The 13,898-nt window shown below is 44.7% G+C and overlaps 1 protein-coding gene across 4 annotated transcripts in view; it reads left to right on the forward strand.

The window, feature by feature from the left end:
* Positions 1-13,898, forward strand: part of SGPL1 (sphingosine-1-phosphate lyase 1) — a 59,742-nt gene that overhangs the window by 32,104 nt on the left and 13,740 nt on the right. For all 4 annotated transcript variants that reach the window (XM_040485277.1, XM_040485278.1, XM_040485280.1 and 1 more), the window contains exons 4-7: positions 387-454; positions 4,237-4,384; positions 7,386-7,462; positions 9,569-9,697. In XM_040485277.1, the coding sequence (XP_040341211.1) occupies positions 387-454; positions 4,237-4,384; positions 7,386-7,462; positions 9,569-9,697 (422 nt within the window). The remainder of the gene's footprint in view (positions 1-386; positions 455-4,236; positions 4,385-7,385; positions 7,463-9,568; positions 9,698-13,898) is intronic.

The following is a 13,898-nucleotide window of genomic DNA, read 5'->3' on the forward strand; positions in this document are numbered from 1 at the left end:
GCAAATAAGATTTTATTTTTATTATTGCTTGTAGAAGCATAAAGAAAGAAAAAAAAGAAAAAAACTCTAGGTAGGTATTGTAGAAATGAATAGTAATAGTGTTTCCCTGAGGGTAGGATGAAAGTCTAGGGAACCGATAAGAGGGAAACTTTTAACTCTGTGTGTGTGTGTTAATTTAAATAACTTTTTGAACCATGTAAATGCATTACTTATTTGAAAATTTAAATGTCAGAGCTTTTTTTTTTTTTTACAAAGGAAAGAAACTACGTTTACAATCGGAAGGCAGGTGAGATCGCAGAAGGCACGCGGAACAGTTCATATATTATGGCTAGCGGGTCGTATCCATGCAAACTTAGGTGGGTAACGGAGCCAATTGTATCTTTTAGGTTTATGGTCAAGGTTTAAAAAGAGATGTTTTAAGCTCATCAGGAAGATGCCTATTATTGGTCGCAAGGTAAGTGGAATCTGTACAGATCTTCTCCCCTACCGCCACCCCCGTAATCATTTCCTCTTTCTTCTATTTACCGAACCTAGTGTGAATTCCCAAGGGTGAGGGTGATTTCGTTCCCCACCTCCAAGGAACATCTGACAATGTTTGAAGACCTTTCTGGTTATCACAGCTGGAGGGGAGTGCTATTGGCATGTAGTGGATAGTGGCCGGGGGTGCTGCTAAATATCCTACGGTCCCCCACAGAAAATTATCTGCTCCAAATGTCAGAAGTGCCAAGGTTCAGAAATCCGACTTAACCCTTTCTCGAGCATATTTGACCAAAGGAGAAAGGCCATGTCTGTTAAGGAAGAACTTGAAATTAGAAAACCTGGCAGAAGTGGCTTTAGAGCAATATCTGGCCGTGCTGACTTTAGGTATGTATCTGGGGTTGGGTGCTTACTTGGTTTAGACCAGGGTTGGCGGACTTTCTCCGTAAAGGACTAGATAGATAGGAGAGGTCTAGACTTCGCAGGCCATCCCGTGTCTTTCCGAACTCTTCAAGTCCGCCCCTGCAGCGGGAAAGCAGCACACGGTGATGGGTAAAGGGATGAGCTTGGCTGTGTTCCAGTGAAACTATCTTGACGAAACAGGCCGGGGTCAGATTTGGGCTGTAATTTGCTGACAGGGTTAGAAAGTTAGCACTGTTCTCTTGCTCTTTGTACCTGTCTGCGATATAGTATGTTCCCTTCACTGTGTCCTCTCTCCCCTCACCCACGCTGAGGATAAAGACTGTCACCTCTGTACCCTTCCCTCAGGCTCCTTATCACAGAAGAAGATAACAGTGCAGGCCCTGGGCATGCTCGGAAGAAGGCACATGAGTCCCTAATGTCGTCATCTCTCCCAGGGTCCTGCCTGCCCCTCAGCTTTCCTTCAAGCTTCCTTTCACTTTTGGCTCTCAGTTCCCTTTCCCTTTTCCCCTCTCCTGACCAAACCAGAAAAGATGTCAGGCATCTTTAACGTTTGACCAAAATTCATTCAGACCCCTGTGCTAACTCTCCCATAACTGTGTATTTATTTTCAGGTGCATTTCCTATAGGGGAAGTAGAAGTAGTTATTGGAGGTAGAAAAGGGGAATGGGAGTGGATGGGCTTTTATTTGACTCCAAATCGCCGTAAGCCCTAAAAGGAAATCTCCTTGAGTCTTTTTTTTTTTTTTTTTAATTTTTTTTTTTTCAACGTTTTTATTTATTTTTGGGACAGAGAGAGACAGAGCACGAACGGGGGAGGGGCAGAGAGAGAGGGAGACACAGAATCGGAAGCAGGCTCCAGGCTCGGAGCCATCAGCCCAGAGCCTGACGCGGGGCTCGAACTCACGGACCGTGAGATCGTGACCTGGCTGAAGTCGGACGCTTAACTGACTGCGCCACCCAGGCGCCCCAGAAATCTCCTTGAGTCTTGCTAGAGTTAAGGGATAGGGAGAGGGTGGACTGGATCTCGAAGGATACTAGCATTTTCCCTTCTCACTCCCTGGATTTTTCTGCTCTTTTTCTTCACACATTTCTCCTTCAGTTTCAGATTTTGAGACAAATAAATTCCAGACACTATTATTAAATTCATAAAATAACAATTGGAAGGCACTTAAAACCCATATAATCACCTTTCGTTTTTTAGAACCAGATTTTGAGGCTCAGAGGCAAAAGTTCTTTGTTTTGAGTGACGTGTGTATCCTTGTGTCATTCATTCCCGTAAATTCACTTACTGAACATACAATTAGTGAGCACATGCTCTGTCAGATACTACTCTGGATGCTGGGGATATAGAGGGGAACAAGACCAAGTCCTTGCTCTGTGGAGCTTATATTTTTGTAGGAAAATCAGAAAATAGGTAAACACATAAGAATTTCATTTTTTTAAAAAGTTTATTTATTTTGAAAGAGACAGTGCAAGTGGGGGAGGCGCAGAGAGAGAGAGACAGACAGACAGACAGACAGAGGATCCCAGGCAGGCTTGATGCTGTCAGCACAGAGCCCAACACAGGACTTGAGCTCACGAAACCTCGACATTACGACCTGAGCCGACACCAAGAGTCAGATGCTTAACCAACTGAGCCAGCTAGGCACCCCAAGAATTTCATTTTGAAATAAATGTTGTGAAGAAATTAAAATGTAATAGAGGTTCTGAGGCAGTAATTGGTGGGGGGGGTGCTTTCTAATATAACTCATTATCATTTTTTGTCTCTCTTATTACAACAGCATAGTCTGTGCGTGGAAACTCAGCTTTTTTTTTTTAATGTTTATTTATTTATTTAGAGAGAGAAAACACAAGTGGGGGAGTGGCAGAGAGAGAGGGAGACAGAATCCCAGGCAGGCTCCACGCTGTCAGCACAAGAGCCCGACTCAGGGCTCGAACTCACGAGCTGTGAGATCATGACCTGAGCTGAAATCAAGAGTCAGACACGGAACCGACTGAGCCGCCCAAGCGCCCCCAACGCCCAGCTTTCATAGTTTGCTCCTGTTGCACGCTCTCCATTTATGCGGCATAATTCTTCATGTATATCTTTAAAAATATTTTTGCTTCCATCACACGCCTTGCGTCCATCACGTGCCCGAGAGCGTGGCCTCTGCTGTCTGCCGGCGCTTGCTCGCGAGGCGGTCGCAGTCGTGTTTCAGAGGTGCGGCTTTCCCTGTGGTTTCACTGGGGGCCATGTCTAAGGAGGTGCTCTTGTGTTGGAATCATCCGAGGCTACAGATGGGAAAATCTAAATGTTTGCAGTCAGATTGTGGGCCTGACACTTTCACCAGTGTGTTGCTGAAACCTTCTCACACACACAAATTGTGACATGTAGCCCTTTTTCCAGATCTAGCACCCGACAGTCTCTTAGCACAGATAGCGGCCCCTGCTCTGTTTTGTTTTGTTTTTTTAAACCCTATTTCTCCTCCCCACCCCTCAGCACTCCCCCAGCACTTTTCACTACCTGACCTTCATTTTCGGTCTCTGCTGCTAAAGATAAGCCTCATGAGAACAGGAGTTATTTTCACTTGTACTGCCTCCCTTATTTTGTCCACTGCGTATCCCTGGCCCATAGTAGTAGTTCAACAAAGTAGTTCACAGGCTGTTGCGGTGAGGATGAAGAGAAAATAGCCATAGTTGATGAACTGTAGCAGAAAGGACCCCAGCCCCTCCTAGCCCTTGAGGGCCAAACAGGACAGGCGGTGGACAACCTGAGGAGGTAGAGCGCAGTCCCCCTGGCATTCTACCAGGGATGTCTTGTGCACGCACGTGAGAAGCTGTGGAGGGCCCCCGGGTTCTGGGTGTGCCCCGCGTGTGTCTGTCTGTTCAAGGAGCTCATCACCCCCTCGAGTACTAGGATCCCTCTTACCGCTTGGCTTATTTTCTGGTGGCTGTTTGTGACTCTACCTCTGTTTCTTTAGCACACACATTGTAGCTGTTGCCAGGACAGGAATAAGGTCCAAGTACTGCTCTCAGAGAGGTGCTGACCCTGGCAAACGCGAAGCGTTCACGTTTACGCGCTCACCACGTAAAGCAGTGGTGAGGTGAGCACGGCAGAGGAAAGGTGTGGGGAATTGGATGCATCTTTGAGTTTCAGAAAGACGACGTTTAGTCTTCTAAGAGACATTCCAGAAAACAGCAGGTAGTCAGAGTGTCACCACATCTTGTTAAGAACAAGATGCCATCGTCCCCGTTTTGCACGCTCATGTCATGCCCGGCCTTGAGCGGCTGACTTGGTCTCTGCTCACCACACTGTATGCTTCCATCTCCGTGTTAACTTTCTCTCTTACCTTTGGAGATCCAAGATAACTTGAACAAGACCAAGGATGATATTAGCAAGAATATGTCATTCCTGAAAGTGGACAAAGAATACGTGAAAGCCCTGCCCGTTCAAGGTCTGAGCTCGTCGGCGGTTCTGGAGAAACTCAAGGAATACAGCTCTATGGGTATGATTCTCGGCAAATGCAAGCTGTTGACTTCCTTAACGTGGCTGGTCTGGTCATCGTTTCATGATTGTACAGGTTAAGAACAGTTCACCCTTGGAACTTAGATGCTTGTGAGAGCCCGTCCCGTCTCAGAGGCTGAATTTCTTTCTTTCTTTTTTTTTTTAAAGTTTATTATTTTTTTTTGACAGAGAGAGAGAGAGAGAGAGAGAGAGAGCGAGCGAGCATGAGTGGGGGAGGGGCAGAGAGAGAGGGAGACACAGAATCCAAAGCAGGCTCCAGGCTCTGAGCTGTCAGCGCAGAGCCCGATGCGGGGCTCGAACTCACGGACCGTGAGATCATGACCTGAGCCGGAGTCAGACACTCAACTGACTGAGCCACCCAGGTGCCCCTGAATTTCTTTTTTTAAAAAATTATATGTAAATTCATCCTTCATCCATAAAGCAAAACAGTCTCCTGAGACAGTGGAACTTAGTCCCATTTCCTTTGGTAAGCCTGAATAAAATAGGTACATTTGTCTTTTAAAAAAACAATGAAAATGAAATACGGATTCATTATAGAAATTGTGAAATCTGCACAAAGGCACAAAAGAAAATAAAAAGTGACTCTAATTCTATCATCCAAGATAAACACAGATGAGATCCACATATAAGTCAGAGGTGTCAGTGTTTTTGTGTAACACAAACACACGTACACATACAGGTACATGCATGAGTGTATAAGGGAAGGATGAATATACCGAGTAGCTCAATGTTTAAGAGTGTAGCCCACGGAGTCAGCCTGGATTCCCACTCTGGTTAGGCCACTTAAATATGATCTTGGGTGAGTTACTTGACCTGTGTCTCAGTCTCTGTCTTTCTACAGTAGGGATCATGATAATAGAACTTACTTGAATAATCATAGAGATCAAACAGGATGATACAGGTAAATGTATAATAACTGGCATATAGTAAGTACTCAATAAATGTTAACTTATGGATACAAATACATGTTTGTTGCAGATTAAGATCATATTACAAATATTTTAAAAAATAAGCTTTCTGGTTTGTCATCATTTTAGATTTAAAGAGAACTTGCAAATGTCATACATACAGAGATTTCCCATACGCCCCTCACCCTGCTTCTCCTGATGTTAACGCCTAAACTAACCACGTTAACACTGGTTAAAACAGTAGTTAACTAAACTGCAAATTCTGTTCCTGTTTCACCAGCTTTTCCTCTAGTGTCCAGGATACCACATTGCATTTCAACAAACACACTTAAAATTTTCTACTTGACATGTTGAGTTTTTGACATCAGATTGTATAAAATTAGATGCAGTCCAGGATTTATAGGTGATGGAAAGCAGGGATCGGCACTCTGAGACCTTTGTATTAAAAGTTTCCATGATTATGAGGGCAGATTGCTGCCACTATATTTCCTTCCTTTCCATTTTTAACTCATTGTCCATTGCCATATTCTGTAGCACAGGTAAAATGACAGGAAATGAAACCATGTATCCTATTTTCGAAAGGCTGGTGGCCTCCAATCTGAAGACATGCATGATACAGTCAGTCCAGTGTCCTTTAAGGAAGAGGGAAAGTCACACTGGCAGCAAGCCAGAGTTTGGCAGATGAGCTGAGAGTGAGGACGTTCACTGCTCAGTCTTCTCTCTTGTTGGAGCTGAAGATCTTGGCTTGATAGAGCCCGTGGCTACAGTTTTCAGTCCGTGCGTCTCTGTAATGGCCCTCTCACTGTGCACTTTCAGTAGGGCACAGCCGTCCTGTAGTGAAAGGACCTGGGATTGCCACGCCGGCAGATTTGTTGATAACAAGGTAGACTGCCTTTGGAGAAGCACGTCAGACAGGAAGTGGAAAGTTAGGCCTCACGTTCTGGTCAGGAACCTTTCTTCTGAGCTTGATCCCAGTGTTGACCGCGTTCCTGATGCTGAGTGCTACTACATGTGTTGCTAGAAGGATGTGGCTAATTGTCGGAGTGGGTTCCAGGCTCGTGCGAAGGAGGGGACACTGAGACCAGGGGCCGATGGTACATGCATCATCATGGTTTGTCTGGTCAGGGATTCAGTTCCCGGACTCCAACTCTGATGAGAGTGTACTGCCAGTTCATACTTTCTGCCAACTCTGCTCGTAACGCTCCTCACACTTCTTTGACTGGGTAGGAAGGGAGAGAAGAAGGAACCTCTTGCAGAAAAAAGTCAAGTTAGTCATACAGAGACCAGAAAATGAGTAGAAGTAAAGGAAAATTTTTCTCCTGTAGAAGATAGTTGGGGATGATGACAGCGTCTTCGTTGCACTATATATTTTTTTAATGTTTGCTTATTTTTGAGAGAGAGCATGCACGAGGGGAGGAGCAAAGAGAAGGGAGACACAGAACTCGAAGCAGGTTCCACACTGAGCTGTCAGCACAGAGCTGGATGCGGGACTCGAACCCACAAACTGATATCATGACCTGGGCCATAGTCAGATGCTCAACCGACCGAGCCACCCAGGCGCCCCTCGACTATCTGTATTATACCTGGGTGCTGTGAATATCTTTTCACACTGTTGTTGATGGTAACGGAAGATCTTTCATCTTTATTTTGCTGCGATAGCTCTTTATTGGAATGCTTTTTCTTGATTTATAAGAACACCTTTGAGTTTCCACTCAGACTTTGGGGTTTCTTTTGTACCAGTGGGGTTAACTTCTTCTTTCTTCCTTATTAGAACCTGAGTGTAGGGGCGCCTGGGTGTCTCAGTCGGTTGAGCATCGGACTTCGGCTCAGGTCATGAGCCGTCTGTGAGTTCAAGCCCCATGTCGGGCTCTGTGCTGACCTCTTGTTCAGAGCCTGGAGGCTGCTTCAGATTCTGTGTCTCCCTCTCTCTCTTCCCCTATCCCGCTTGTGCTCTGTCTCTCTCTCTCAAAAATAAATAAATATTTAAAAAAATTAAAAAAAAAAAAAAAAGAACCTAAGTGTCTTCCCAAAAGTTCCTGTTTACTGACTCACTGGTCTTAACTTTCTCTACAGATGTCTTCTGGCAAGAAGGGAAGGCGTCCGGAGCTGTGTACAGTGGGGAGGAAGAGCTCACCGAACTCCTCGTGAAGGTGAGTGCCAGTCAGTTTTTCTCCTTAGCTGGGTAATTAAAATAAAATATTACGTAGGGGCGCCTGGGTGGCTCAGTTGGCTAAGCATCCGACTTCCACTCGGGTTATGATCTCATGGTTTGTGGGTTTGAGCCTTGCGTTGGGGCTCTGTGCTGACAGCTCAGAGCCTGGAGCCTGCTTCAGATTCTGTGTCTGCCTCTCTGCCCCTCCCCTGCTCGTGCACTTTCTCTCTCTCTCTCTCTCTCTCTCTCTCTCTCTCTCTGAAAAATAAATAAACATTAAAAAAATTACTTAAGGAAAGCGTATTGTTAAAAATAACTTCAGAGAGTCTCTCTTTACCCACACATAGGTGAATATGAATCGTACTGTTAGAGATCTCTTCAGTCTGTAAAAAAGTACAATATGACCTATGTTTTTAGGCTTTATACATGCCCTGTGTAGAAGGCAGATTACTAGGGAAGGTAGTCCCCCATCATTTGAGGTTATTAATGACCAGACATATTTTGTTTGCTAAGAAGGGATGAGGAACAGAAATTTGGTCATCGTTTCCTATACTACCCACATCTCAAATCAGATGATCTGAGAATGAGCAGTAGGCTCACTCATAATTCAGATAATTCTTGTTTTCTGTTGACTTTAGAGTTGCCTATAGCTTCTTCCTTTTCTAATCAAGTTTATTTCTCAAACCCTACTTTGTCATGTAAAATTGGCATGGGCCTTATAGTCTCTAAGGTCTTTGTGTTTGATTATAATAACTATGAAACTGCTCATACCTTACTAAATATTACAGGTTTTGCTCTGCTATGTCTTGACATAGTGCTCTGATCTCATTCTCTGCTTAAAAATCTTTCAGTGGCGAGGTGCCTGCGCGGCTCAGTCAATTAAGTGTCTGACTCTTGGTTTTGGCTCAGGTCATGATCTCACCACCATGAGACCAAGCCCTACTTTGGGCTCCACGCTGAGTGTGGAGCCTACTTGGGATTTTCTCTCTCTCTCTCTCTTTCTCTCCCTTCCTCCCTCTCCCCAAAAGAAACAAAACAAAAACAAAACCAGGAAAAAAAAAAAAAACCTTTCAGTGGCTTCCCACTACCTACAGGATAAAACCCAAGCTGCTTTTGTAGCAGAAGATGTAAACCCCGTCAGGAGCCAGCTTCCTACCTGTATTTTTAACCACTTTGTTACTTTCCCACGTAAACTTACACTTTCACCTTTTCTCTTCGCGGCACATAGCTCACTCATACCATGTTTTCCTCCCCTTCACTCCGCCTGTTCTAAATGATGAATTCCTATTGATCTGTCACATTCCTAGTGATTCCACTCTACAGACACCTCAGACCCCTGGGGATGTTTGTTATTCCCTCCTTAGGGCCCCTTCCATCGCTTTCATGCTTCTGGTACTGCACTGACCACAATAGCTGGTTTGTGCTGGATGCCCTACTAAGTGCTTTGCATGCGTGTTATGTTATTTACTCATCGCTAGAACCCTAGCAGGTAGGGACCATAATTATCCCCTTGAGCATATGAGGAAACAGCCTCAGAGAGGTTATTTGACCTAAGATTACACAACTAGAGGTAACAGGCAAAGCTAAGATTGCAAAATGGGTCTGTTTGGTGTTTTATTTAATTTTTTATTTATTTTTTTTAATTAATTTTTTTTTTAACGTTTATTTATTTTTGAGACAGAGAGAGACAGAGCGTGAATAGGGCAGGGGCAGAGAGAGAGAGACACAGAATCTGAAACAGGCTCCAGGCTCTGAGCTGTCAGCACAGAGCCCGACGTGGGGCTCGAACTCACGGATCGTGAGATCATGACCTGAGCCGAAGTCGGCCGCTTAACTGACTGAGCCACCCTGGCGCCCCTGTTTGGTGTTTTAGTATGTGCTTTTAACCACATCTACACTTCTTTCTCACCATGCTGTAAAATAATTTATTGCATGTCTGTTTCCTCCACTATATGTTGATCTTCTTTATGTTGGAGAACACTATCTTACGTTTTTCCGGTTTCTAGTGTTGTGCCTGATACTTAGAAACTTTTGTGTAGTGCATGGTTCTTTGTCCCATGCGGTGTATTTATCATACTTCATATCTGCTTGCATTTCTTTGCAGGCTTACGGAAATTTTGCGTGGAGTAATCCATTGCATCCAGATATCTTCCCAGGACTGCGAAAGATCGAGGCAGAGATTGTAAGAATAGCTTGTTCCCTGTTCAACGGGGGACCGGATTCCTGTGGATGTGTAAGTATATGCAGGGGCCTCCAACTATCTTATATTGTTAGCTTAAAATAGAAGAGTTTGTTGAAAACATTTTATTATACAGATAATATGTGATTATTGTAGGAAGATCCAGATTAACAGCAATGTAAAAATGTTAACTTTTGCAATTAAAAAAAACTTTGTTTTTCAGTTTATTTATTTTGAGAGAGAAAGAGAGCAGGAGCAGGGGAGGGGCAGAGAGAGAGAGGGAGGGAGAGAATTCCCAAGCTGGCTTCACACTGTCCGCACAGAGCCCCACGTGGGGCTCGATCTCACAATCTGTGAGATCGTGACCTGAGCCGAAACCAAGAGTCAGGAGCTTAACTCACCGAGACACCCAGGTGCCCCAACGTTTACAGTTTTTAGAGCATCGACATTTTATTGTACATTTAAAAAAATTTTTTTTTCATGTTTATTTTTGAGAGAGAGAGAGAGAGAGACAGAGTGCGAGCAGGGAAGGGGCAGAGAGAGAGGGAGACACAGAATCCAAAGCAGGCTCCAGGCTCCGAGCTGGCAACCCGGAGCCCGATGAGGGGATTGAACTCACAAACTGTGAGATCATGACCTGAGCCAAAGTCAGACAGTTAACCGACCGAGCCACCCAGGCACCCCTTATTGTACATTTTTAAAGTTTTTTTTTTTCTTTTCAGGTTTTTCTTGTGAAAAATTTTAAACTTTATATGAGTTCCTATAACAGTTTAGAGAACACCGTGGATTCACTAAATGTAAATGTCTTGCACGTCTGCTCTGTTCTTTTCTTTCTCTCCCTCCCTCTTCCCTCCATCCACTGACACACCCACTGCCTACCCATTGGTCTCTATAATTTTGTCAAGCCATCATAGTGTTTTTGATATACTTCTCATTTTACTCGAGCTGGAAGTTTATTATTTTGCTGTAAATCAAATCTCTTTTAGTTGGTTTAGGAATAAAGGAAGGGGAAGTTATTCTATTTAAAGACACATGTAAGGATTTTTTGTTTCAGCTGTTCTTTCTAGTAGCTGTTTGTTAATTTTCCTAAACTGTGATTGATAAACTTCTGTTTAGATTTGTTACTACAGACTGATACTTGCTTTCTCTAGAAGAAACTCGGGTCTCTCAATCTCTGCTTATGCAGGGTAGTTAGATTTAACTCAGCATGCTGTAGTGGTAACCTAGAGGCACTAAGCCTATCAGATACTTTTATCATCATTATAATATCTGCAAATTTAACTATTCTTTTTTATTAAAAAAAATTTTTTTTTTTAACATTTATTTATTTTTGAGACAGAGACAGAGCGTGAACAGGGGAGGGGCAGAGAGAGAGGGAGACACAGAATCCGAAACGGGCTCCAGGCTCTGAGCTGTCAGCACAGAGCCTGACACGGGGCTCGAACTCACGGACCGTGAGATCATGACCTGAGCCGAAGTCGGTCGCTTAACCGACTGAGCCACCCAGGCACCCCTCTGCAAATTTAACTATTGAAGGGCCTGTCCAAAGGCAAGAACATTTTATAGTTTTTTGTTTTTTCCAATAAGCAGTAGTTGTTTTACTTTATGTTGGCACCATGAAAAATCAACACATTCGTATATTCTGTATCTAACAGAATGGTATTCCTGGCATTCATTCCCCCCCAGAATTCCAAAGCTGTTAAAAACTGAGCCAACCATAATCCAGCAATGGGTTCCTTTATGGCATTTATATGAACAGGTGGCATGGTGGGAGAGGCCAGTATACTTAGAGTATGTGGGTATTCTCCTGTGCCACAGACTCTGTGGACTTCTAAGAGGCCACCAGTGAAGCAACCAGAACATAGTTTGGCTTTGTCTGGTCAAGTCAAGGATACATGTATCTCATGACCCTGAAATGTCACTACTCAGGGCGTACCCTAGGAAAACTGGCACATGTGTGTGTCGGGATGGATGTATACTCACAGCAGCACTGTCCATGGTAGCTGCAAACTGGCAGTAACCAGTGGCTGTCAATAGTGCGGTGGAACGTTGTAGAGTAATTTGCTTCAGTCCATTGGAGCTGCTGCTCCGATTAATGCTCAAATTGGCCCATTTTGACCAGTGGGAGCCTCTTAGTTTTGGCTCTTGGGTCCTTTTGTGTGACTCATGTAGTCTTTGAAAGCTTCCTTTCTTTTTCCCTTTTTTTGAGAAAATACTTTTATTTGATGAAATATTCCAGGTTTACCTTGCATGCTTCCAGACCCTGATTCAGCCACTTGTCCAAAGAGCCCGGTCTCATTTAGAACTCTGTAAAATACTCACGTGGTTCGTGAGTCAAACTTACGGAACAAGACAGATAAAAACTCAGCCAGAATAAAATCCAGAGAGACAAATAGAAGGCACAGAAGAGGTTGAGAGCCATGAGGCTAGAGTGGGAAGGGCTGACACACATCCGACAGGTGGTTAATTAGCCAGGAGACATGGGGAACTTGGACAGGCGTAGCCGTTAGAGCAGCGATGTTGTCCGTAGCAGCAGTGGCTGGGGTGTTGTGGGTAGAGGGAAGATGGGCTGTGAGGTGATAATCGTCGGAGCCAGGAGATAATTACAGAGCTTTCATTGATTCAAGTAATTGATCAATGAATTAATTTTTAAAGTAAGCTCTGTGCCCGATGTGGGTCTTGAACTCCCAACCCTGAGGTCAAGCGTCACATGCTCTACGCACTGAGCCAGCTAGGCACCCCTGCGTGGCAGTTCTTTATCGTTCCTTTGCTTGGCGTATATTTTGTTTCTTTAAATATATTGCACGTGATTATTTTCTATTCTGAGTCTAATTCCACCACTTCTGAGCCTCAACCTGTCTCTGCCGGTTTCACTCATGTTGTCTTGTGTTGTCTTATTTGTGACTTTGTTGTTGTTTCAACTGTGAGCCACTCGTCTTCCCGGGAACCTATCTTTGAGGCCTAGATGGAAATGAAGGTCTGGCAGAGAAGATGTGCAGCAGCTCCTGCCAGATGCCGGGGAGTCGCTGGGAAGCGATCTGCGTCCGATGCTCAGCTTGCAGTTTCGTGCTACGGCGGTGGCGTGAGTTCACAACACAGACTCATGTGAAAGCAGTCTTGTTATCCGTTCCTGAGAGTTCTTTGTTTTTCTTCACCTGCCCGTCAGAGCCGAGAAAGCAGTTTTCTTGCTACCCTCTTCTGCACCACTGGGGTATTTCTTGTTCCCCTGAGAATGTGGGTGCGGGTCCCAGGTCTTCAGCCGTGTGCTGTCAGAGTCCTTACCGGGGGCAGGCCCTGAGTTGATCTCCTGTCAGTTGTCCCAACGGGAGTTTGGTGTCCGGGGGTGGCAGCAGCCCTCACGGCCGAGGCCGGCTCTGGCCCTCCCGTATCTGTAGGATTCTCGATGTCGCTTTGTCCAGGTTCAGTTTACTCCTTCGTGTTAGCTCAGTGGCGGGTGTAAAAAACTGTTACTGTTTCCTCAGGCTTTTGGTCGTCTCTCGCGGGAGGCCCAGCTATACGGTCAGTGTTGCCGGAGATGGGGTTCCGGGGTGGTTGTTTTCCCACGTGACCGTGCGCACCTCGCAGCCTCTTTCCCTCTGGATTTGCTCTTCCCCGCTTTGCCCTAGGCTGCTCAGCTCTTCCTTGGAGAATAGGATTTCCCAGATTTGCGACCGTCCCTGTGTTTCTTGTTGGAACCCCGTTTGGTTCCCCGCGTCTAGCCAGGAGGACGCAGCTCTCCATGTGCGGAGCGGCGTCCGTCTTTCAGTCTGTCTTTTGCTAATCTGGTTCGCTACACTTGCCTCAACCTTTCAAACTCCAAGTCATTGTTTTTGTTCTCGGCAGGGCTTATTCTGTTTCCTATGCCTTAATTCTGTGTTGGGATCGTTTGGTACTTTGTGCTTTGGGGTCTGTGGTCTCATGATCTTGTTTTTGGTGTCCAGTCATTCAGCGCTTGTTCTCTTGAACCCACGTTCTTTTTTTTTTTTTTTTTAAACCACGTTTTTATCGTATTTTCCAATAGCGCCAAAAAGGGGTGTGGTTTTCCCCCCCCTTTTGGGGTTTTCCTTTTTTTTTTTTTTGGCTTTTTTTTTGCGTGCTGCTTTTTTTTTTTTTTTTTTTTTTCTTTTTGAATATTTGCATGGTTACCGTGCCATTTTCTTTCATCATGGCTCATGCTCCTCAGAACATTCGAGTTTGTTCTGCTGCATGGTGGCCGATCTCTCATGTGAGAGCATTTGGTTAAGAGCCGCTTTGT

This window comes from Herpailurus yagouaroundi, unplaced genomic scaffold (genome assembly GCF_014898765.1).
Source record: "Herpailurus yagouaroundi ecotype Mexico unplaced genomic scaffold, PumYag 163, whole genome shotgun sequence".
Lineage (NCBI taxonomy): Eukaryota > Metazoa > Chordata > Mammalia > Carnivora > Felidae > Herpailurus > Herpailurus yagouaroundi.